The following is a 25,150-nucleotide window of genomic DNA, read 5'->3' on the forward strand; positions in this document are numbered from 1 at the left end:
TAATATGATCAGAAACTAGAAATCTCAGGCAAAATGAAACTCAAAAGCAGGCAGTCCCCTGAGTTATATCAAGTCAGGAAAGCCAATGGCCTGGAAATTTCAATTCAGGTTTTTATTTTTTAAAATATATTTTATTGATTTTTTACAGAGAGGAAGGGAGAGGGATAGAGAGTTAGAAACATTGATGAGAGAGAAACATCGATAAACTGCCTCCTGCACACCTCCTACTGGGGATGTGCCTGCAACCAAGGTACATGCCCTTGACCGGACTCGAACCTGGGACCTTTCAGTCCACAGGCCGACGCTCTATCCACTGAGCCAAACCGGTTAGGGCTAAATTCAGGTTTTTATATCAAAAGCCTACTAAACAATGCTGGCTGAGTTTGAATGTACTAGTCATGTGACCTTTAGCATGTCCTTTCACCTTCTTAAGCTCAGAGTGACTGATCTATTCATCTCTAACACATTATATGATTCTAAGGTCAAAGCAAATAGGAACAGAAATTCAGATGGTTGAGACATGACATAATCCTTATAGATTCTACAGGTTATTCTCCACTTTGCACCAGGGACAGCACAAGTCCCTGAGGCTGCAGGCACCAACAGTGCAGTAAATATGTTGGCTGAAAACTGGGACTAGAATAGAACTAGAACTACAAGGTGATTCATACAGGTAACATGTCCAATGCTATGAAATCATGAATGTGGTAGTTAATACAGAGAGTTTGGCTAGTAACTGAAGTGTATCAAGGGATTGTGAAGTGTGAAGTGGGCAGTATGCTACAGCTCATTCTATAGATGAGAGGTAATTATTCTGTAAAAGGCAGATTTAGAAAAGAGACAGAGGAAGATGGAGAAGAGTCACTTCAAGATCTGAAACTGCTGGTCATTGTGATCCTTGTAGTCCAGAGGATCCACAGGGTTGTAGGCGAGTTTCCAGGTGCCTGTGGGTCCTTGCATTCTAAGGGCTGTAGCTGTCATAGCTTTGGCCTGACAGGAAGGGGGAGACTGGGCCAGGAGGGTCCCAAAGAAGGGCCGAAAGGAGCTGAGAGCCAGGCCCTCCCACTGGGGCACCAAAAAGATTCTCACTTTTACAGAATAATGACTCCTACATCTTTTTGTATGGGAAGGAATCTTTCATTTTAGGATGTGTATAACATACTAGTTTCTAGAATCATGATATTGTTTTGTTTTTACTCCTCACCTAAAGATATGTTTTTGTTTTAATTGATTTTGGAGAGAGAGGAGGAGAGGGAGAGGGAGGGAGGGGGGGAAAAGAAAGAGAGAGAGAGAGAGAGAGAGAGAGAGAGAGAGAGAGAGAGATATTAATTGATTATCTCCCATACATGCCCAGACCGGGAATTGAACCTGCAATCTAGGTATGTGCCCTGACTAGAATTGAACCTGAAACATTTTGGTGTATGAGACAATACTCCAATCAACTGAGCCACCCTGCCAGGGCAACGTTGGTTTTTTAACACTTTTTCAAACATGTTATTTCACAGGGTGCTAATTTATAAAAGAAATAGTGAATGGACTTGAAAAATGCTAATAGCACAACACTTCAGCCATGGCACATACAGCCAGAAGCCAATGACAGCCTTCAATTATAGAAGTTAGCAGGGCTTTTTGTTCACTATTAAAGCAGAATTCCATGTTCAGACTAGAAACATGACTGTCATTCAACAGAACAAATCAGGTCAAGAGGACCAACCACATAATGCTACAGCAGATAAGAGGCTGTGTTCACAGGAAGAAAAAACAAGACAGAATTAGCAACCAAAACTCATTTCCTTGGACATAATGTTGATGGCAAGATTTCTAAGCAATCACTTCTTTAGTTTAGATAAAGACTTCCAGCACAGAACACTGTTAGAACGGGACCATTAGGAGCTATGTAAAAGTGAAGTAAGGCAAGTAAAATATACAAACACAGTTCTTAATATCCCACAGAATCATTGCAGGTTACCACGTTATGAAAACAAAAGCAGATCATTCTTAATGTGTCAAATTTATTTATTCATTTTTTAAAAATATGACCCCCATCACACAAATATATAATTCTAAATCTAATTTGAAAGCAAGTCAGTCAAGAAGTATCTATCTGGAGTCTATGCACCTAGGATCATATTACACCAAAAAAAGGCTGCTGTCCCAGAATGTACAGATCACTGGTAATCAACCATGAGCATAGTGAATGTTCTAGTATTTTGGTAAATATTAGAAATTTAACAAATATTGTTTATCTGGCCCTTCCAAGCAGCTTGTAGATCCAGATAAGATTAGCTTGGACAAGGGGTCTTGTTTAGTCCCCAAAATCTGCAGAGTCCAATACAGGTCTGGGCTAATCAGAGATGAAAGAAACTTTCTAAGGAGAAGTAGGCTTGGAAATCAAGCAGTCTTATTTCCAATTAGCACATTTTAATCAAAGGTATGAAACTAATGATCAGGTAACAGGAATATTGACAATGCACCGCAATGTCAATGACCACACATTCTACTTCCTACTGTGACTGCTTGATTACAGCATAGAGAATATCATCAGCTACAACATAAACTGTGCTCCAATGCCCAGGATCTCTAAAGACAAATCTTGTTTTTTAATATAAGAAACTCACTGAATTAAATGAATGCCAATTAAAGCAAAGATAGTGTAAGTAAAACTGGGATAAGAGACCTCTAATTACATAGGAAATACATGAAGAAATTAATTATGACACGAGAAGAATCATTTTTCCAGTAGCCCCACTACTATGGATGATGTTTTCATGAGCCTGGACCGCCTTCTCCAATGGATACTGAGAACCTATTACAGGTTTCAACCAACCAACTTCCATTCCAGCTTGAAGAGCTGCTGCAAATTGCTGAAATTCTTCCTAAAGTGAAAGAAAAAGGTTTTTGCTTTTTTTTGGTAGAGGAACATATGAGTTGATTTTCAGAAGCATTAAATATTTTCAGAATCTAAAAAAGCATAGTTCTTACAAATGTGTGGCTTTTGTCAACTTATCCAGAATTACAGAAAAAGAGTCCTCTATATTTGTTTGAGACAGTATCAGATTACAAAGTACTTACTGTTCTGAAGTGATTACAAATAGTATCTTCTTTTTCTCTCAAAAGTGTCCTGACTTGGAAAATAAATGATATTGTCACCCTCGTTATCTTCTGGTGACTAAGCCTTAATGCACACGTATAGTCAAATAACTAAGTTTAACATCTACTTAAACTTTCAGCCTGCCTGATTAGGCAAATTTAAGTTACCAAAATCACAATGACTTCTTTTCCTACCTTGGTTGATGAATATAGAGCAACTCCAATTATACTAGTTTCCTTTGCCATGGTGTCCCGGGGGTTTATTTCAATAGGACCTCTGCTGCCAACAATCTATTATGAAGAACAACATGCTACAGTTAAAGATTACTGCAACATAGTGTTAAATTATGATAAAACTTCAAAGTGGTAAAAAAAGGGAAACACTTACTATTACTCGTCCTCCATATGATAGAAGATTCAAATCATTACTAAGATTTACGTTAGCTAACATTTCAAGAATAATATCAATTCCTTTTTCGCCAACAGATTTCTATATAATATAAAAGAATGCAAAATAAGTTAAGAAAGCAAGTAAAAAAAAATCTATAAAAGTTATAATTGTCCCGTGTATTACAGAAATGTGTTTTGAATGATATAAGCTACAAGACCTCATGGTCCTAAAATTAGATTACTGCAAAACAAAAATATCTTCTTAAAATAACTGGCTGTTTTTCAAGTTTGTAAATACTCTTGGAAATGGATACCAGGAGTGAATACTCCATTAATTGTAGGTTTCCTAGACACATAACAAAGGAGTGCCTTTACTCAGTTTTGTGGCAAGTTGATTTAGTGGTAATAAACTCTCACTCATCCTTTCCTTAGTTTGTAATGACCTAGTTTACATAGTAATCAGTAACTAGAAAACTCTAATTCTTTCTCAATATGAGCAAGTAGTTTGAGGGTTAGCAAAGTAATAAGTGTTTAGTAAATTGCTACTAGAGCACAAATGGAGAACTTCAGAATCTGCTTGAATTCTATTGTAGCCACGGAACATATGCAACAATTCACTAAATGCTACCTCACTGCTTTGGAGGAAGTAGTGATTAGTCCTCCAAATTTTGGAGTCCAAAGCATCCGGTTAACAAATAAATATTCTTCCCTAGGCTAGACAGATCCAGTTTGTAATCTTAGGATACTTCACCTTCCATGAAAAATTTATACCAATAGAAATTATATTAATAACACCTAACAGATGCAAATATAGAGCTGTGGATTTACTTAAACTGTGACTGGCATTAAATTTTGATAGCTGGAGGACTTGAGAGGCAAAATTTTATTTGGCAAATATAAACAATACAGAAATAAGAGTGAAAGTTTAAAAATTAGACATCTCTGCTTTTTAAATGAAAACATTAAGACACACATAGGCAAAAAAACATATAGGCATTGAAAAAAGAGGCAAACAACTTTAAGAGAGTGGTTAAAAAGAACTTATAAAAATGTGTCTCTCAAGAAACAAAATTTTACTTTTATAAAACTGTAGAACAATTTTACCTTAATTTTATCAATATAATTAGCCTCTCTGTGATTAAACACTTCATGGGCTCCATTTTGCAAAACGATGTTTTTTCCTTCCTCGGTACCAGCTGTGCCCAAAACCTTTAAGCCATAAGCTCGAGCAATTTGGCATGCTGCTAGTCCTACCTGAAAAAAAAAATATGACCCAATAGTTTTATTTATTTTTTTAAGGGGAGGGTGTACATTTTTTATTTGTCAATTACAGCTGACATCAGTATTATTTTATATTGGTTTCAGGTGTACAGCCTAATGGTGAGACATATATGACAATTTATGAAGTGATCCTCCAATAAGTCTAGTACGCACCTGGCACCATACATAGTTATTACAATATACTGTATTATTGACTGTATTCCCTATACTTTACATCCACAAGACTATGTTGTAAATACCAATTTGTACTTCTTAATCCCTTTAGCTTTTTTGTCCAGCTCCCAACCCCCTCCCATCTGGCAACCATCAGTTTGTTTTCTTAACCCAGTATTTTTAGATTCTTTGCATCCTTGCAAACATTTGTTAAGTATAGATAATGAACTCAAGGTTCTTCTAAGTCCTATTCTATTATTAAGGAAGTTCAAGTATAAATGAGGAAATAAGGACAATAGGTAGCTTTTATTGAGCATTTATGAAATGCCAGGTTCCACACTAAATTATATGTATCACTCTGCTTCATCCTCACAAGAAGCCTATGATACAGATTGATTATTATCCTTAGTCTATAGATAAGAAAACTGAAATTATAAACTGTAAGTAACTTGCCCAGGTCACAGAGATGGAAACAAGAGCTGGACCAAATCAGACTGCAAATCTTGAGTTTTTAACCAATGCATCAAAATGTTTACTTAGTTTTGTGCAAAGGTACAGGGTTTAGAGATGATCAAAATATGTTCACAGACTTCATACTTTAATTATACATATAAAAACACTCTATAATAAATGTTAGGCCTCTACCATTTAAGTGGAAGAGACAGATACATGGGCAAATTAATTTATTCATCTATATGATAAACACTTATTGAGTGTTTACTATGTGCATGGCATGGTACTTGACCCAAGAAACTTACGTTCTAAAGAAGGGGGAAGATGATAAACACATAAACAAATACATGAACAACGTAAATTCAGAAAATAAAAAGTATGAAAAAAATAAAACAGCCTACTGGGTTAGAAAGAGATAGGGAGAGGAGGCAGTTCAGTCGTTAGGAAAAGCTGCTGTGAAGAGATGAGGCCTGAATGAAGTGAGGGACAAGCCACGTGTGACGATCTGGGAAGCCACGCGGAGAATGCTGCAGGCAGAATGGTCACGGCTAACTTGGTGGAGTGGGAATGAGCGTGGGGTGCTCAAAAGAAAGAGAGAAATGTGGCCTGAGGGGCACATGGGAGAGAGTAGAAGAGGCCAGAGGGGAACGGAGAGGCTGAGGCACACACGGCCTTGAGGGTGAAGGTTGGGATTATATTAAAGAACCATGCAGAGCTACCAGAGAGCTTAAATTGGGTGTGATTCGATTTAGGCCTTAAAAAGAACACTCAAATTATGTAAGAGGCAAAAAGAAGGTTTCGGGGAAATAAGAGTAGGAAGACCAGTTAGCAGCTGATAGAGTGGTCAAGATAAGAGGTGAAGCTGGCTTGGACTAAAGTGGCCACACTGGAAAGAATAACAAGCTCAGATACAATTTAGAGGTAACCTGAAGGGCCTTCCTCATAAATTGTGGGATGGAGGAAGAAGAAAAATCAAGGATGTCTCCTAGGTCTTTGGCCAGATTAACTGGGTAGATTAATGGGATAAGGAAGATTAGAGAGGATCAAGTTTGTGAAAGCATCAATAAATCACTTTGAACATTCTGAATTGCTCACCTAACTGGTGACATTGAGTAATCAGCTCAATATGGGTATGGACTCAAAAGAGTTTAGAGCTGGAAATAATAAACCTGAGATTTATCAGTTTACAAATGGTATTTAAAGCCATAGGATTAGATGAAATCATTAGATCGCCACAAAAAAAAAATGTGCTTAGGATAAAGAAGAAATAAACATATACAGATATAAGCAACTATTCAAATTACAATACTAGGCCATATATGTTTAATTACATGCTAAATGAATGGTACAGATAAGTGTCACAAACATTTACAGCAGCATTTCTCAAACTTGGCACTATTGACATTTTGGGCCACATAATTCTTCCCTGTGGGGCTATCCTGTGCATTGAAGGATGTTTAGCATAATGTCTGTCTGCCACCAACCAGATGCCAGAACCCTCTACCCAGATACAACAACCAAAAATGTCCCCAGATACTGCCAAATGTCCCTGAAGGAGGGGAGGGATGATGCAACATCACCCTTTATTGATAACAACTGGCTTAGAGGAAGGCAAAATCATTATGGATTGGGCATGATAGAAAACAAGTGAAATGATTATGGAACCTAATAAAAGTTGTCACAGCATCACAAACTCGCAGGCCTGAGATAGACCTGTCATGCATGCAGGCATGATAAGCCCGAACTCAGTTGGGTTACGACAGGAATTTGTTTGATTGAACCAAAACAAACATATGAAACTCACTGTCTGAGTGAGACAGACATTCAATTCCATGAAGTGAACTATGGGATTATTAGCATGATCAATTTTTACTATTTGAGTTTTTAATTTTCAATTAAAAACCTCAGTTAAAAAAGGCCTTTAATAAAACCACATTTTAACCTAGAATTTAATGTAACTGTTTCTCCTTAGCATCTAACTACTTTAAAGGGCACTCAACTGCTATCTTAAAGGCACTACTTATTCTATTCTTGTCAATTATGCTAGCCATACTCCCCCAGTAGAGTATGCAGCACTATGTGTCTACACTTTTCTTCTATTTACTATGCTGACATTATAATAGGGCATTTCCCACCAAAATATCTGGATAATAGCTGTGCTCATAAGTTCCACATCAGTTTAAATACACAACATAATCCAAAAGGAATTTGAATTAAATGAGGACAGAAAGTACAAACAGAAGCAAGAAAAGCCCTGTGGTGCTTCCCTCTAACAGGGCAGGGGGATCAGAAGCGCTTCACACACCAGGTCGCTGGCCGATCCCTGCCAGCCAAGGATGAACAAACTCAGCCAGCACAGAGAACAGCGTGGATTTTGCCTTAAAAAAAAAATCATGGTGAAGCGACTGGGCTTTTTACAAGAGGGTAAAGGGAATAAAAGAGATTTTCTCTCCCCTTCCTATTAAAATTTCTCCCTTCTCTACAGAGTATAAGGTGCGCTCTCTGAAAGCCAAAGCGATTTAAATAAATGTATGTTTGACAGAGCCTTTCATTATTTATGGTTGAATTTAATTTAACCCCAAAATAGCCTCTTCGGTGAAGCTAACCAATGAGAGCTCTTGACAAGATATATTTGTCATGTTTTCTCAAGCCCCATAAAGAGAATCTTGGTGTTTTTTAGCAAACAGTCTGATCTGTGAAATCCTTCAGAATTGATCTGTTTGAGGTACACACAGGATGCTGGGTGTGAAACCTTGCAATTCATCTATCTAAAGTAACAGAGACACAATGGACTGAATTGTCTGCATTACCTGGCCACCTTCAAAGGTAAATTTACATTTTCAGGACGCCACTCATTATTCTGGAGACAATGTACCACTTAATAGGTTACTTCTTTCAATCTCCTGTGCAGAATACCTAGTGCTCTGACAGGGTTAAGCAGCTTCCCAAGGTGAGTCTTCAAGTCCTAGCCAGTGATGGCGAACCTCTGACACGCAAACTCGTTTTTTTGGTTGATTTTTCTTTGTTAAATGGCATTTAAACATATAAAATAAATATCAAAATATAAATCTTTGCTTTACTATGGTTACAAATATCAAAAAATTTCTATATGTGACACGGCATCAGAGTTAAGTTAGGGTTTTTCAAAATGCTGACACGCCGAGCTCAAAAGGTTCGCCATCACTGCGTCCCTTTCTGTTAAGACTGCAAAATCCTGTCTCTAAAATTTCTAAACCTCTACTTGCAGGATAGAGGTTGTATGGATTTCTTGTTCAGTTCCGACCTCAGAGCTCTAACTTTTCCTCTAAGCTCCTCAAAGACAGATTGACAGCAGGTTTCTTGAAGTGGTTTCTGACAGCCCTGCGTTCGGTGACTTCACTAAAGGGCTTATTTCATACATTCTGAGTCCCCATTTCCTGCACCGCCACTAGCATTTTAAGCCACGGGTTGTGGTGTTAAGGACACAGCTGTATACTTTGCGTGGTGAATGTCATCAAAGCGCAGCAGGCAGGCCGCCGAAGAGAGACAGAAAGGACAAAGGGTTTAGTGTGGCTTTGCAGTGCTGTCTGGGGCAACATATGTAAAACTTTAATGAGCCTTAGTTCCTTATCTAAGGGAATAAGGAATTAGTATTCATCTTAAAGAACTGTTTACAATTCTACATAAGCATTCTTATAACATATGCCACTTGAAGGCAAAAACAAAGCCAGTTTATCTTGGTCCACACTCAACACAGGTGAAAAACCTAATAGATATATTTTCAATGGGGTAATCTGGTGAATTTATTAACCAAGAAATGCTAAACTAATGACAAGGAATCACCTTCAGAAGACAAAACTTATAGAAGCTTTACCACATGAAGGAAAAAAGCACCCCTGACGATATTTATAAATTTGTTTTTTAAAATGGACTTAGATGTGCAACCCAAAAACAAAAGCTCACTTAAAAATAAACTTAAAGAAAAATACTTACTCCTCCACTAGCCCCATGAACCAGAACACTCTCTCCAGCTTTCCCACGGGCTCTACAAAAGAAAGCACAGGTTCATCACCTCACCTTAAAGCTAATTAAGCTCAGGTACTTCCAATTATTCTCAAGGAACTCCTACCCTCAGTCCAGCTACCACTTACCCAGAGAGGAAACTGATTGTGAGACATTCTCCAGGCTCCAGAGGATCAAACAATGACTCTTCAGAGCCACAGATAAGAGAAAACCTCAGTTCATTTATTCATTCAACACCCATTTATGGGAGTCTATTGTGTGCCAGGCCCTGTGCTGGATGCGGGATCACCTCATGGTGCTATGCTGAGGGGCTGCAGTCCTTGGAGGCATGCTAGTGAAATTGCTGAAGCTAGAGGAACTGGAGTTTCTCCTTGATTCCCACAGGAAACATCCCAAATCAGGTGCATTATAGCCAGGCACAGAGCACTGCCCAAGTAAACACAGTGGCTAGACTATTTAAGAAAACATGTTTACTTTCCCATGTCTTCAAACATCAGGTTGCACCAGCCTTTAAGCCCTCATTTCAGGAAGCAATGTTGAGTCAGAATGATAAGACCATAATAAGTACAATAAATCTTGTCACAAAGGTTCCCATGTCACCCCTAAAATGTCCAGATCCTCTGAACTCACTGTTTTACTTCTGGTTCACACCACTACTTTTCTAATATACTGAAAACAAGGAATGCGCAGCAAGACAGAGAGGGGATCCTTTATTATTCCAGATGGACAAGTGCTAGTATCACAGCTGTGGTTGGTCCAGATCTGGCTCTGAGAGGATCTCTTGCTTCCTAGAACAATACAGGGTGGCCACAATCGTTCTGTTCAGTCTGGGAGTGAGAACACGGTAACCTGGAGTCCTGCTCAAGGCTGTGTGCCCACAGCTGACAAATGGCAATTATGAGCAGTAAATGAAGCTTTCTCCAGCCCTCTTGTGGGAGATGAGGGAATTGAGGGTAGTGAATTAAACTGAGGGTTTCACATGATAAACTACATAACTATTACTAAAAAACTTCAACATTTTAAAAGTTAAAATTCAAATGTAAGGGAATAGGACCACTAATGTTATACTATGGGATATGAAATACTTCCCAATGAATTTTTAAAAATTCTTAACCCCTCAAACACAATGAGCACATTCTCCTAAATCCCTGGACCTGTGGTGGGTGGAGAAAGGGCAGGCTAACCCTCTCCGAGATCCCCACTGCCATGATCCTTCTACCCTGGTGTGGAGTCACTGTGAAGGTTATTTATGTGTCAGCTTGGCTGGGCCAGGGTGCCAGCTTTAGGTCAAACATTGTTCTGAATGTTTCTTTCAAGGTGTTTTTTGGATAAGAGCAACATTTAAATCAGTAGACTGTGAGTAAAGCAGATTGCCTTCCATAAAATTGATGGGCTCATCTAATCAGTTGAAGGCATTAATAGAGCAAAAGACTGACTTCTCCCAAAGCAAGAAGGAACTCTTCCAGCAGATTGCTTTTGAGCTTAACTGAACTCTTTCCCGAGTCTTTTTAGACTTATCAAGTCTCCACAATCATGTGAGCCAATTCCTTAAAACCTCTCTCTCTCTCTCTCTCTCTCTCTCTCTCTCCCCCACCCTATATAATAAAAGGCTAATATGCAAATCAACAGAACCGTAGAATGACCGGTCTCTATGACTCGCACTGACCACTAGGCATCAGACACTCAATGCAGGAGCTGCCCCCTGGTGGTCAGTGCGCTCCTACAGGGGGAGTACAGCTCAGCCAGAAGCCAGGCTCACAGCTGGTGAATGCAGTGGTAGTGATGGGGAGCCTCTCCTCTCCTGCCTCCGCAGTAGCACTAAGGATGTCCATCAGTCAGACATCCCCCGAGGGCTCCCAGACTACAAGAGGGCGCAGGCCAGGCTGAGGGACCCCCCCCACCCCCCCATCCCCCCACCCCCTGAGTGCAAGAATTTCATGCACCAGGCCTCTAATATATAGAGAGAGATAGATAGATATAGATATAGATATAGATATAGATATAGATATAGATATAGATATATAGATATATACCCTTTTTAAAAGAATAGTCTCCATTCAAGGAACAGATTTCCTCTTCCTTCCTCAACCCAATCAGCTTCTGTTTCACAACTCTACTGAAAACAATCTGACTAAAGTTACCAATGACCTCTTAATTGCTAAGCCCAACTGCTATTTTCCAAATACACCTCGCTGCTGCTTCCCTCCTTAGAAGCAAAATCAACTATCAACCCTGAATTAGTGCTTACTCTGTGCCAGGCTCTATACTAAGAAGTATGCATTACTTCATTTAATTCTTGCCACATGCCTATGAGAAAGGTGCTATTAGTTTTTCAAATCAGTAAACTGAAGCTGAACAGGAAAGTAACGTGACCAAGGTCATATAGCTAGTAGTGGGTAAAGACAGGACTCCAACCCAGGTCTTCCTTTTTTCAAAGCCCATGAGCTTAACAAATGTTTAATGGACACCATGGCTTCTGGACTCCCTTTGTCTAAGAATAACTCCTTTTGGTTCTCTTGGGACTCTGTCTCATACCTCCCGACTATACCCTTAAATGTTGATATTCACTAAGGCTCCATGCTCACTCCACTGTTCTTCTCACTCCCTGAGGGATTTCAATCACTTTCATCTTGTCAGCTCTCACCCACATGCTGATATCCCCAAATGTACACCTCCAGCCTTCAAGCTTCCGACTCTTTCATCCAACAGCCTGCTGAACTTCTCCATTAGGATGTCTGTCTTAGTTTTAGGTCCAAAACTGAACTCAGCTTCCCTTTGAAACTTTTTCCTCTTTTTTTTTTTTTTTTTTTTTTTTTGGTCACAGTTAAACATTACTCAAGCTAGAAAGCTAGAAGTATTCTTAAGCTCTTCCTTTATCTCATTCTCCACATGTAGTCAACCAAGTATTCCCAATTTTACCTCTAAAATTTACCTTTTCTCTTCACCTCTTCCTCCATGACCCTTGCTCTGGCCTAGAAGATACTCCAATAAGACCCTCCCATCTCCTTCTCCTTTCCTATGGTCAAATCCATCCTCCATACAGCTGATAAGTGATACCAATAATACAAAAAGATGACAATATCAGTCTCCTGAATAAAACATTTCATGAACCCTCAATCCCTTACAAAACAATGTGTGAGCTTTATAATCTAGCTTTTACAATCTGAAACCTACAGATGTGGTGATAACAGCTAACATTTATTGAGAGATTACTTATTCTTTCCCAGTCTTTGCCTTAAAATCTTCTATCCAACAAAACCACATTGCTATAGCTCTCCCCAGATACCACGTTTTCTCACACACCAACTATCCCATTGTCTAGAATGCCCTCTCCCTTCCCAGCTCCTTCACCAGGCTAATTCCCTCTGATCTTTTTCAGATACCCAGGGAATTTGATTAAAATAGAGATTCTCAGGCCTCAGCTATGGAAACTGACCAGTGGGTCTAGGGTACAGCCCTATACTGTACTTTTAAACTGCAGTTTAAAAGTTTTCATGGTTGCATAATCATATTTTTGAACCATGGCTTTAAAATAATCCAAGCCTTATACCTTGCCAGGAAGACCTATCTCATCACCATAGGCACATCCCTTGAGATCTCATAAATCCCTATGCACATCTTCATCATGTACTTTTGACTACAGTATATAACTGTTATTCCTCTTATGTCTACCTCCCTTACTAGACTGTGAGCATCTTGAACACAAAGACAGTGTTTGCTCTTCTTATCCCCAGTAATTAGAACAATCTCCTGAGTTAGCAGTTTCCACTTCATAAAAGCTTAATGGTAACTAAATGGTACCCCAAAACGATAAACAGATGATAAGAAGAAAAGCAATTAATACTGCCCTCCTTTGTTGTTGCTGTGTTGTTGATGGTTGTATAGTTGGCAGTGTTAGTACCTGTGGAGCAGAGCTCGGTACGCAGTAAAATAGGGAACACCGAGGGCAGCTCCTTGCTGAAAGTCCAGTTTTTCTGGCAGTGTGTACACAGTGTCATCAGCCGCAACAGCAAACTCTGCATAGCCCCCCGAGATCGTGCCAGCAGTGAAAACTCTGTCACCTTTCTGGGGAAGCAATAAGTCAATACATGCTTCAGGGATTAAAAATGATATCGAAATGGGTACAATCTTTTTTAATGATTCCTTCAAACTTTTTTTTTCAATTACAGTATAATAAAATATAATATTAGTGTACAACATAGGGATTAAATATTTATGTTACTTATGAAGTGAACATCCTGAGCTACAACCCTTTTTAATGCAACTTTATAACAAGAAATAAGTATCTATATATTGTTTTCTACATCTTAGTGTCTCATAAAAATCATTTTAAAATACTGAATATTTAAAAATATTGTATTAATGGGAATCAGTGAGAAGAAAAAATTATAAGAAAGAGAAAAAAAATAAAAAGAAAGTGAACCCCCAGAATGGTATAATGATGATAATGACAATTAACCTTTATTGAGAGTGTACTGTGCTAGGTACTGTATTAAGTGTCTTATGAATATTATCAAATTTGATCTTTGCAACAGCTTAAGGGGTATTTTTATTATTTCCACTTTAGATTAATCCTACTATGTAGATAAGGAAATTGAGGGAAACAGTTCAGTAATTTGCTCAGACTAAAGAGTTAGTAAATGGCAGTTAATAAAACAATTTTTGCCCAAAATACTACGGAGAAGAAACAAATAAAAAGTAAGGTTTCTTCCACACACCAACTACCTGTGCTAAATCCTTTCCATAGATTTCTTCACCCCTGCATTTCCTCCATTTTTCATGTTTACAACAAAAAGCAGGCCACTATGCCTGGATGCTGACAGAGGATGAGCCGGGACAGGCTTCTTCACTTGCCACAGCCCCACGAACAGCAAACTCTCAATAAATGTCCCTGTGGCCCTTACTATTAGAGAGCAGATGCACCGGAGGTGAGATAAGGCACTGGATAAGCATCATAGGCCTGCCCAGAATGACCTGCACACTAGGGAATGAGACTGCCACTACACACACCTGCCCTAACTTCTCTTTTTGAAAAAAAAAAAAGTTAATGTTCCCTGGAATAAGCAAAACATTAAAGCAGTAATTCTCAAAATACTTCAATTCGTCCTTTAATTAAGATCTGAAAAGGTAACAGCAATATGCAGTGGGGTATAAACAAGCAAGATTCAAAAGGCACCTAGGAGTCAAAGACAAGCATTGCTGCTTAGCAGTGTTACCTGTAAATGGTCCAGTATGACTAGGTTAAGAGTAATCTTGTTTTTACAGCTTAAAAACATGTTTCGTTAATTTTAACATAATTCAAACATTTACTAAGAATCCACTATATAGAAAGCAGTACTTTAATTTCTGCAAAAGATCTTAGCAGCAAGAAACTCTCTTTAATCTCAAACATCTTACACTCTAGGAAGAGAGAAAAGCAAATAGCATGGAAATAATTACAAAGTAAGGTAAACATGCTGAGCCATCAAAGACAGAGACAAGAAAAAGAAAGGAATTATTTCTAAGATGAGAGAATCAAGCATACCTTTATTGAGAAGTTAATATTTGAAGTAGTTCTTGAAGAATAGAAAAATAATTGAAAACTAGAATTGGGAAGAGTCATTATGGGTGAAGGAAACAAAGTAAAGGAACAGTGGCAGGAAAAATAAAGCCAGCATTCATTCCCAATGGATTAGTAGTCTAATGTATGGACTGCAATAGTTAGATAAAAAGAAATAAAAGCTGGAGTGTGAAATCCCTTGAACCCATGTTTATAAGTTTCAGTTTAATTCTGCCAAACAGAAGAATCAATATGAATAAAGACACAGAGATGAAAGAGCATGGGCTATGTAGGGGAGAACAAAAAATTATTACTAAGCTCAGGGAGAGAAGGAATGGGGGATAATATGAAAGAAAAGATAGGTGGGAGAGAGAACAGAAAATAACATAACAAGCGGTTTCAACAATACCCTAAAATCTACATGAAACGAATACAGTAATTAATTGTGAAACAATCAGAATTATATTTTAGAATACGCCCCTTACAGAGCAAGGACAGATTCAAAGAGGAAGGAGGGAGGGTGGTAAGGTATGTGTCTATTACAGAAATCCAGGTAAGGGCCTACATAAGACAACCTAAACTAAACTACAGAGGAGGAATGGAAAGAGAGAGAAAACGGTTCTAATAAGGGAGAACTGAGTGAGGGAGAGGAAGAAATAAGCCTAAAACCCGGGAAGTCACCAAGACAGGCATCAGAGAGAGAGGAGCAGAGATGAAGTGAGAGAAGACAGGCTCAGTTGTAGACACACTGAGTAAGCAGTTCTGGAAGATGGACCAAGTGGGTGCCCTGTTCTCTCCTGCATGTCCAACGGGAAAGCCAGACACCTGGGACTAGTGAGCACTGGACAGGTTGCTAGTGTAACTGAGGAACTGATGAACTGATTTTTTTATTTTAAGTTAAATTTGAATTTTCAGTAACCATCAGCCATTTAAATGTGGCTACCACAGGTCCAGAGCTTAGTAGCTAGACGTATGGGGGGATCATTTTTAAAATTATATAAATGTCTAGCCACTATGCTATAAAGCTGAACCTAATATAACATACTGAATGTCAACTGTAATTGAAAAATAAAAAAAAAGTTTGTCTAATACAAAATAATATTTATTTTTTTAAAAAGGAGCCTAAATATTAGGAAAATGTTCATTACCTAAGAGACTTGACATGCCCCTTATGTAAGCATAGGAAATAATTCTTTTATGCAATTAATATTTGGTTGAGCTTAAAATACTACCTCAATAAAAAATTTAGAAAATGTTTATATTAAAAAAGGAAATTCTAAGCAAAAGATACCCATGTGATATGGAAAATGTGGGTGTCCATGAGATCATCTTAAAGAAGGTATCCAATAAAAACAGCAGAGGTTTAAGTATGGACAGGGAGCACTGGGCAAACCAAGATTTGAGGAGCATCTAGAGAAAAAGAGGCTTGAAAAAGGACGCTCCGAAAGGAAGGGCGGGGGAAGAACAGGAGCAATGATGTCACAGAAGCTGTAGAAAAAGTTTTTTTAAGAAACAGTAAGTGACTGAGAGTGTCAAATGTCACAGAAAAGTCAAGAGAGATAATGACATAAAAGGGCCCATTAACTCCAGTAGTATAGATGCTATTAGTGACATTAGCAAGAATCATTTTAGTGGAGCGATGGGGGCAGAAGCCAGATTGCCAGGGCTGAGGCGTGGAAAGCTGCAGGAATCTGCCTGTCTTCCGTTCAGGGGCCACGTTAATCTTCTGTCTCAGTCCAATTTTGGATAAATAAGTGGCCAAAGTTGAGCAGGTCAAGGAATTATGAGGAAAGATGCTAGAACATGAATATGCGCTCTCTGCTTTAAAAGTCTTTTAGAAAATAAATAACAAAGCCCTGATCATAACATTTTCATTGACTCCATCACCTTGTTCTGAGTCAGAGCTCAGAAAATGTAAAGTGACCTTGCAGTTTTTCATTTTTACTTATTATTAGCATTTTCTTTACTTTGTTAAGCTAAATTTAGAGAAAGTATTTAAAAATATGTTGGTTTGTGTATTATCAAGAGTTAGGGAATAGTATAATTTTCTTGCATGTTTTTTTCCTTTACATATTTCTGTTAAATTAAAAGGTTCACCGTTTATTTCTGTGGGGATGTGAAGATATAGAAATGACCTTGCACTTATTCCCAACAATACAAATAAACAGGGCCTCTGGCTAAAAGATAATTTCTTTTGTTACTAGAGGAGTCCCTCAAGTGGCAAAAATGGTGTAATGGGGCCTTTTAAAGCCTTAAATACAGACACATTTAAAAAGTATGTTGAAATCTTTTAAGGAAAAATATTAAGCTAAAATGGAAATAATAAAAAATGTAATACCTTGAAAGCAGATACATTTTCTCCAACAGCTTCTATTACCCCAGCCACATCTGAACCAGGAGTATAAGGTAAGGGTGGTTTCCTACTATAAGAACCAGAGCGAATGTATGTGTCCACTGGGTTTACTCCGCATGCATGGACTTTGATTAGAACCTGCAAAGACAATGTACTAGTTTACACAGAGTGTTCATGACTGCTGGGGCTGTCATGATTATGGGAGCTATAACAATGGAGGGGAAAACCTTGCCTTCCATGAGCTCACATTCCAGTTTTGCAAACCCACATATAAATAAAAGTCTAAGACATAGTAAAAACATTTTGAGAAAAGAGTGATGGAAGTAGCTGAGGGGGTGTGTGGCAGAGACGTCTATGTGCTCACCAGATCTATTTCCTCCTCCTGGGCTCATAGGAAGAACATTGTTTCCTGCCTCACTCACAGTGATGAGGAGCCAAGGGGATGTGAACAAAAGTGATGAGAGCCACTTCCAGGCCTGACCCATAAAGACCTTCCTGCTTCTGCCCTTTCATGTGACCCCAAAGACAGGTGTTGAAAGTGGCAGAGGAACATGATGGAGGAAGCGGGGGTCCCCAACTCACTGTTGAAGGAGAGCGACTCACCAATATTTTAGAATTTTGGAATTTAGTGAATAATAAATAATTTTCTATTGTTGACTCATTGAGATTTTGAGGTTACTGCTACGATAGAAGCTTACTTTACCTTAACTAATACAGAATTACTTCTGCTGTCAGAGTAAGGGAAGGCATTTGAAAGGATGTGGTACTTGTACTGGGCCTTAAAGAATGAGTAGAAATTCTTTGGGAATTGGAGAAAACTGATATTTCAAGTTAAAGGACTATGATGTGCAAAGACAGAAGGAATGAAAGGGCCTTATGGAGAAACCAGATAAAGCTTGATGTTGTTACAGCACAATCTATTGAGAAGGAGAGATAAGAGATAAATCTATAAAAATGGGTTATGGCCAAATTATAAAAACTCTCAGAAGGCTTGCTAAGGAAATTAGACTCAGGAGCCATGGAAGGTACAGTAATAAAAGTACATAATTTTTATCAAAAAAAGTATATGGTTAAAGTTATTGGAAATGATTAAGCTCTACATTTAAATTCTCTTAAAGCATATGTGAAAAGCAAACATGCAGAAGAAAATGGTTTTCTTATTGTACACAAAATAAAAATTGGGGAAGTTTGTAAAAGAATAACTATTCAAAACTACTTATGACTCCATTCAGAAAAATCCAACTATTGCACTGCATAGATGATTGTGAACTTCAAAAAACTCTTATATAGCCCTAACCATTTTGGCTCAGTGGATAGAGTGTCGGCCTGCGAACTGAAAGATCCCAGGTTCGATTCTGGTCAAGGGCATGTACCTTGGTTGCAGGCACATCCCCAGTTGAAGGTGTGCAGGAGGCAGCTGATCGATGTTTCTCTCTCATAGATGTTTCTAACTATCTATCTCTCTCCCTTCCTCTCTGTAAAAAATCAATAAAATATATTAAAACAACAACAACAACTCTTATAACAAGACTAGAGGCCTGCTGCACAAATTCATGCACAGGTGTGTCCCTTGGCCTGGCCAGCAATCGGGGTGATCAGGGCCAGGGAGAGGGACCACAGGAGGTTGGCCTGCTGTGGGAGGTTGGCTGTGGGAGCGCACTGACCACTGGGGCACAGCTCCTGAGGTGAGCATCTGCCCCCTGGTGGTCAGTGAGCATCATAGCGACCGGTTGTTTGGTCAACTGGTTGTAACAGTCACTTAGGCTTTTATATATATAGATGTTATTCCTTTTCATATATCTGCTCCACTAATTATTAGAATTATGTCATCTTTGTCAGAGCTCATAGATGTAAACAGTGTAAATTTTGTCCTAATTCAATGTCTTTATAATCATTGTGAGTCTGCTTCTTTTGAATATTAACTTAATGTACTACAGCAGTAGTTCTCAACCTTGGCTGCACATTAGAATCACCTGGGAATCTTTTTAAAATCCTGATTTCTGGGCCTCATTCCTCAGAAATCAGGATTTTAAAAAGATTCCCAGGTGATTCTAATGTGCAGCCAAGGTTGAGAACCACTATGCTAGAGACTCATACTCTGTAATTATTGACTTTTTTAAAGTAATTATTTCCACCTGGTGGTCTTTTGGAATTGGTACTGCAACATCCGACTGGAATTTCAGCACGTCTGGTCCACCAAATTCAAAAACTCTAATAGCTCTCATCAACTTCTGTCCAGTTGCCATGGTGATCTAGAGACTAAGAAAAAATATTAATGTATTGTCCTATTGTATCTAGGCTATCACTATGTTTTCTCCCCCTCCTGGAAGGTTAGATCAAACAATTTTTCATATGACAATTTAAATCACAAGATTACTACTGATTTCATTTCATGTTTAAACACCTTTCATCTTACAAATCCTTCAGCTACAAAGCAAAATGTTACTTCCTGTAGAGATTCAATGCTTTCAACAAGGGAATCAACATGCACACAAACATCTGGATAGGTATAGCATAATGAATATCATAGGCGTCCTTGTGTGTAAGCTTGGGCTGCAACATCTTGGACATTTTAGAAGTTCATGCAAGTTTTATTAACATTAGATAAATAGATCTTCTCTTGTTAGATTATTTCAAATACATAAAGAAATACAAAAGATATAATAGACACATTCACCTGCCACCCACCTTTAACAAATCTTAACATTTTAAAAACCTAAAACATTATAGATATCACTGAAGCCTCCGGTACCCATCCCCAAACCCACTTCTGTCCCACCCTTCCACGAGGTAACGAGGTAACTATTACCACAAACCCGGTGCTCATCACTCCCAGGCATGATGTTATCTCACTACTACTTGCGAATGCATTACCAAGCAATATATGCTATTGTTTTTGCATGTTTTCAAACTTTGTTTAGATTAGATTGTACTGTACTTAACTCTGCAACTTGCTTTTTCCTCTTAGCGTTATGTTTTTGGTATTTATCAATGCTAAAACACTTTGCTTTATGAAGTTCAGTCAGTTTAACAAAGGAGGAAAAACATTAAAAACTAAAAACACTGCTTTGTATGCCATCTTTTATAAATTACAAGGGTAATTTACAGTTAACCTTTCTGGCCTACCCCCATTAACATTAAAATGAAAAGAAAACTTAAAGTTTTAAAATAGAGTGGCAGAAACTAGAACTTGAGATGAAAGAATTCAGACTTTTATTGAATGGAAGTTCAACACAGGGCTACTCAGAACAGAGTCCATGCTGATTACAAAATGTCATTCCATGTATGGAGGGAGGGCAGGAATGGAGAGGTCAATGGGAAAAAGAGGAGACTTATGTAATACATTAAACAATAAAGAATTTAAATTTTTTTAAAAAAGCATTCTGATGGTGTTCTTAATAGACAGCTCTAAGTATAATTAGTCAAAAGTTGCATCATTAAAAAACCTTTATTTAAATGATTTAACATAGTACCCAGCACAGAGAATAAAGTAACACTTCCATTGCTGAAAGGTTGTTTAGCAATGATATATCCTGAAGGACAACCCTCGAATAAAAGGAGGCAGAAGCAGGCAAAAGGCACAAATCTAAGAGCATGGTAGGGCAGCTAAGCAGTCCCTGAGGGTGGGAAGACCTGTGCAGACTACTTACTCCACGGCCTCACTACCGTATTTCCATCTTCACTTAAGCTGGGTATTTCTTAGACAAAAATAATTATAAAAAAATAAAACAGGGGAAAAAAAGATTGCCTAGATCAGAGTTTACCATTCGGAAAATAAGAACACCACTTCCTTTTTTCATTTCTGCCTTCAGCATGGTGTTAGGGAAAGTGTGGGCTTAGAAATCTGACAGCTCTTAGTATGAATCCCAGCTCTATCGTTCACTGGCCATGTAGCCTTGGGCAAGGCAGTCAAGTTTTTTGAGCCTCTTCATCTGAACACTTTTTACTGTGCTAGTGACATGGCAAGCACCAAGTACAGAACCTGGCCGAGGTTTACTCCTATGTATAGAAGACACCATTATTCCTTTCCCATCTATTTTCTCCTTTCTAATTTATTAATGAAAACATTCTTGATTCTATAATTATATAATCACCTTTGATTTACTATTACAATATTTACAGGGTTATGGTTGTATAACCAAGTCCTTAGCCCCAGAGTTCAGAGTCTAGAGAATGATTTAAGTAAACATTAATACCAAATATTGGTCATTATTCGTTCAACATGTTTTGTTGGTTGTTTTTGTTTGTTTGTTTGTTTGTTTTAGCATCAATCATTAGGGAGGCACTGTGCTAAACTCAGAGAACACAAAGGGCAAAGAGAAAATGCCTCAGCTCCTCCCCGGCTCCTGCTCACTCCCACTCCCTCACATGTACACACACACTGGGTAAGATTTGTAGCTCCTTCTCCGCTTTCAGTATCTACTCACTTCTACCTATTCATTTCTTTCATGCACTCGCATTTATCTTTTCACCAACAGACATCACTATTATCTTCAAAAAACTGTAGCAATAATAAAAGCAAAATTACCCTGAAATAGAATCTGTCAAAAATATCTAGCACGTACATTTTTCCCCTCTACATTTTGACATTTTCTAAATGGGGAGAAAAGAACAAAGTAAGGAGGAGACTCATCCTTAATACTGGGTTTAGAAGATACCCTGCTTTGTCCCAAACTATCACATTATCCTGTGGCGCCGGTAAGGAGACAGGCATGACCTTGACAGCTCTGTCTTCCACTTTGCTTCTGGCCATCTTATTTCCCACTGAGCTTTTGCCACTATGATTGATCAGGCTCCAGTCTTTACTCCTTGCTTTTGAACACCCTCAGCTACCCACAGGGTCATGATCCACTTCATAATACAGGTGCTATGTCAGAAGGTATAATAAAAAGAATAAAATAACACAACACACAAACAGAAATTATGATAATTCTTAAGCCCCCGCAATACCTGATTTCTTCTCAGAAGCACATCTTTCACATCCATTGATGTAATTATTTTCACAATAGGAAGAGAAGCAATGGTTATTAAAACCATCACCTAATTGTATGAAAAAGTGGAAATAAAATCACCATCCATTTTATGGATGAGAACATATTCCAAGAGGTTAAGAGATTCACCAAGGTCACACAGAGACAATGCTAGAACCCAAGTCCTACGTCCTAAATTCTGTTGGATGATTTTATTCTCTTACTATATAATCCTTTTCATCTCACCCTTTGAAATGTTGACAAAGAGGACCTTAATTTCTTAGGAATGTACTTTATTATGATGATAGTGAGACAGACTGTTAGAAATATGAAATCTGGCCCAGCCGATGCGGTTTAGTGGTTGAGTGTCAACCTTTGAACCAGGAGGTCATGATTTGATTCCCAGTCAGGACACATGCCCAGGTTGCAGGCTCGATCTTGAGTGTGAGTGTGCAGGAGGCAGCCAATCAATGATTCTCTCTCTCCTGCTCTCTACCTCTCTGAAATTAATAAAAATATATTTTAAAAAATAAAAAATATATTTTAAAAAAATAAATATGAGCCCTGACCAGTTTGGCTCAGTGGCTAGAGTGTTGGCCTGTGGACTGAAGAGTCCTAGGTTCAATTCTGATCAAGGGCATGTACCTTGGTTGCGGGCACATCCCCAGTAGGGGGTGTGCAGGAGGCAGCTGATTGATGTTTCACTCTCATCGATATTTCTAACTCTCTATCCCTCTCCCTTCCTCTCTGTAAAAACTCAATAAAATATATTTTTTAAAAAAGAGAGATATGAAATTCAACTAACCTGCAGGTAGGATTGCGTATTTTATGACCAAAGCATCTGCTTACAATTTGAATGATCTCAAACGCCCATAAGTTAGAGGATCTACTAGAGATATACAGGACATTACTCTAAAAGGGGAACTAATAATTTCCTTATCTGTAAAATGGGGCCAATACTCCCTGGCATAGAATCCTTGTGAGGAGTAAGAGCAGCGGCCATGGTGTGTGTGTCACAGCACACCTAGCATGCAATAAGCTCTGTCATTCAGAGTAAATCACTTGCAGTCAGCAGATCTGTCACATTGCTTGTGTGTTTTTTTAATTAAAGTGTACTTCAAATGACTTTTTCTATTGATCAAATATAAACTTTTAAATTTTTCACCAGAGTAACTTGGTTTTCATTTTTATTGTTTAATCTGTGAAAGGTTGCTAACCATACTTTGCAAATCTAGGAAATTCAGAATTTAAAATTCTTCCCCAAACAGTGATCTTCTCCATGCAACACTTGAATCCATTAGGTTTAAATGAAAAGTAAAGGATAAAGAAAATGTTAGAAATCTATTTTAACATGGTCAATTTACAAAGCCAGAGCAAAGACACAGAAGTAACATTAAATAAAAATTTTAGGCAAGAAATAAAAAAACAAAACAAAACCTTGGGAAGATAATCAATCATTATATAACTAGAGGCCTGGTGCACAAGATTCGTTAACTGGGGGGAGGGGGAGTGTCCCTCAGCCTGGCCTGCGCCCTCTCACAGTCTGGGACCCCTTGGGGGATGTCCACCTGCTAGCTTAGGCCCAATCCCCCCAGGGGTTGAGTGTCAACCAGGGATTGGGCCTAAACTGGCAGTCAGACATCCCTCTCGCTGTCCAGGACCCCCTTGCTCCTTATGGCTAGCCTGCAGTGGAGGTGGGAGAGGCTTCTGCCACTGCTGCTTCTGGCTGAACGGCACTCCCCAGAGCTCACTGACCACCAGGGGGCAGCACTTGCATTGAGCGTCTGCCCCCTGGTGGTCAGTGCATGTCATAGCCACCAGTCATTTGGCCGTCAGGTCTATTTGCACATTAGGATATAATATATAGGATATAGGATAGGATGTCAGGGTACATGCCCAGTTTACTGCTTCATCCCCATTGAGGGGTGTGCAGGAGGGAGCCAATCAATTATTTTCTCTCATCATTGATGTTTCTCTTTCTCCCTCCCTTCTTCTCTGAAATCAATACAAATAAATAAAAACAAAATTTAAAAAGAAGAATGACTCATGTAAGCATATTATTTATTATTCCTAACCCCAAAGAAATTTTAAAAAGTTAGAAGTGGCCAAGGATAAGTCTCTTCCTGGCTGTGACGTGGGCGGGTGGGTGCTGGCCAGGACCTCCTCCTTCACCCCCCACAGGAGAGGGGGGAGGAGGAGTTAGTGACCTACAATTCTAACCTCCTCCGCCCCCCTTCCCGCCCCCAGGCTCTCCCGCGGGAACTGAACCGGGCAGGCCACCTGCCCTGCAACCTCGGGGAGCTGAGCTCGGTGGGGTTTGCTGCTGCTGACCAGGCCTTCCCACCGCCACCCGCTAGCTGCGGAGAGACAGTCCAAACTCCAGCCTTTCAGTGGTTCAATCATTAACACCCCTCCCTGGTCACGGCGGCAAGGCTCCTGGAGGGACCGGGTAAACATCCAACCATGTGTTAACAGCGTGTTTTGTACTTTTTTTTTCCTTTGAAGATTATTCTAGGTGGGGGAGATCGGAGGAAAAAGGTAAAAAACAAAAACAAACAAACAAACAAACAAACAAACAAACAAACAAAAACACAAACCACACATTCCTCTCCAAAAGTAAGATGGCAAACCTGATGGACAAGCAGGGGGAAGGCCCGGCAGACAGAGCTCGGGGCCCCTGCCGTTGCAGGAACCAGAGACAAACCAGCTCCCAACCAGCGCACAGCCTGAACCTCGGGGCGCTGTTTAAAACCACTTACCGGTTCCGGAGCGGGGAACCCACACCCGCCAGGGCTCCCCAGACCCCACCGAAGAGAGGGCGGGCCGGGCCGGCTCCCACGATCCCGGCTCCGCCCCGCGCGCCCGCCTCGCCCCGCCCCTAGGAGACGGCCTCCCGCGAGCGCGACGCCGCGGAAGTTT

At 39.2% G+C, this 25,150-nt stretch overlaps 1 protein-coding gene across 2 annotated transcripts; it reads right to left on the minus strand.

Moving 5' to 3' along the window:
• Positions 1-1,995: 1,995 nt before the first annotated feature.
• Positions 1,996-25,078, minus strand: CRYZ (crystallin zeta). Of its 2 annotated transcripts, none has more exons than XM_070405394.1 (9): positions 24,991-25,078; positions 19,397-19,520; positions 17,247-17,399; positions 13,271-13,434; positions 9,340-9,391; positions 4,585-4,734; positions 3,479-3,580; positions 3,286-3,381; positions 1,996-2,876 (listed from the first exon to the last, which is right to left on the minus strand). In XM_070405394.1, exons 2-9 carry the CDS (start codon positions 19,505-19,507, stop codon positions 2,712-2,714), a joined length of 993 nt encoding a protein of 330 aa, XP_070261495.1. In that variant the 5' UTR covers positions 19,508-19,520; positions 24,991-25,078; the 3' UTR covers positions 1,996-2,711. The 2 variants fall into 2 exon arrangements, with proteins under 2 accessions (XP_070261495.1, XP_070261496.1); XM_070405395.1 differs by lacking the exon at positions 1,996-2,876 and adding an exon at positions 2,922-3,125.
• Between the last annotated feature and the right edge of the window lie 72 nt (positions 25,079-25,150).

Source organism: Myotis yumanensis, unplaced genomic scaffold (genome assembly GCF_028538775.1).
Source record: "Myotis yumanensis isolate MYYU_CA2020_CCGP unplaced genomic scaffold, mMyoYum1.0.hap1 SCAF_2, whole genome shotgun sequence".
In the NCBI taxonomy this organism is placed as follows: domain Eukaryota; kingdom Metazoa; phylum Chordata; class Mammalia; order Chiroptera; family Vespertilionidae; genus Myotis; species Myotis yumanensis.

Bases quoted from the DNA above. Each gene is read 5' to 3' on its own strand.
- CRYZ (XM_070405394.1), bottom strand. From the start codon at position 19,507: ATGGCAACTGGACAGAAGTTGATGAGAGCTATTAGAGTTTTTGAATTT. The intron at 17,400-19,396 runs GTGGAAATAATT...TTGTCTTTGCAG, and splicing joins CAATTCCAAAAGACCACCAG to GTTCTAATCAAAGTCCATGC. The intron at 2,877-3,285 runs GTAGGAAAAGAA...CTTTCACTTTAG, and splicing joins CTCTATATTCATCAACCAAG to GAAGAATTTCAGCAATTTGC.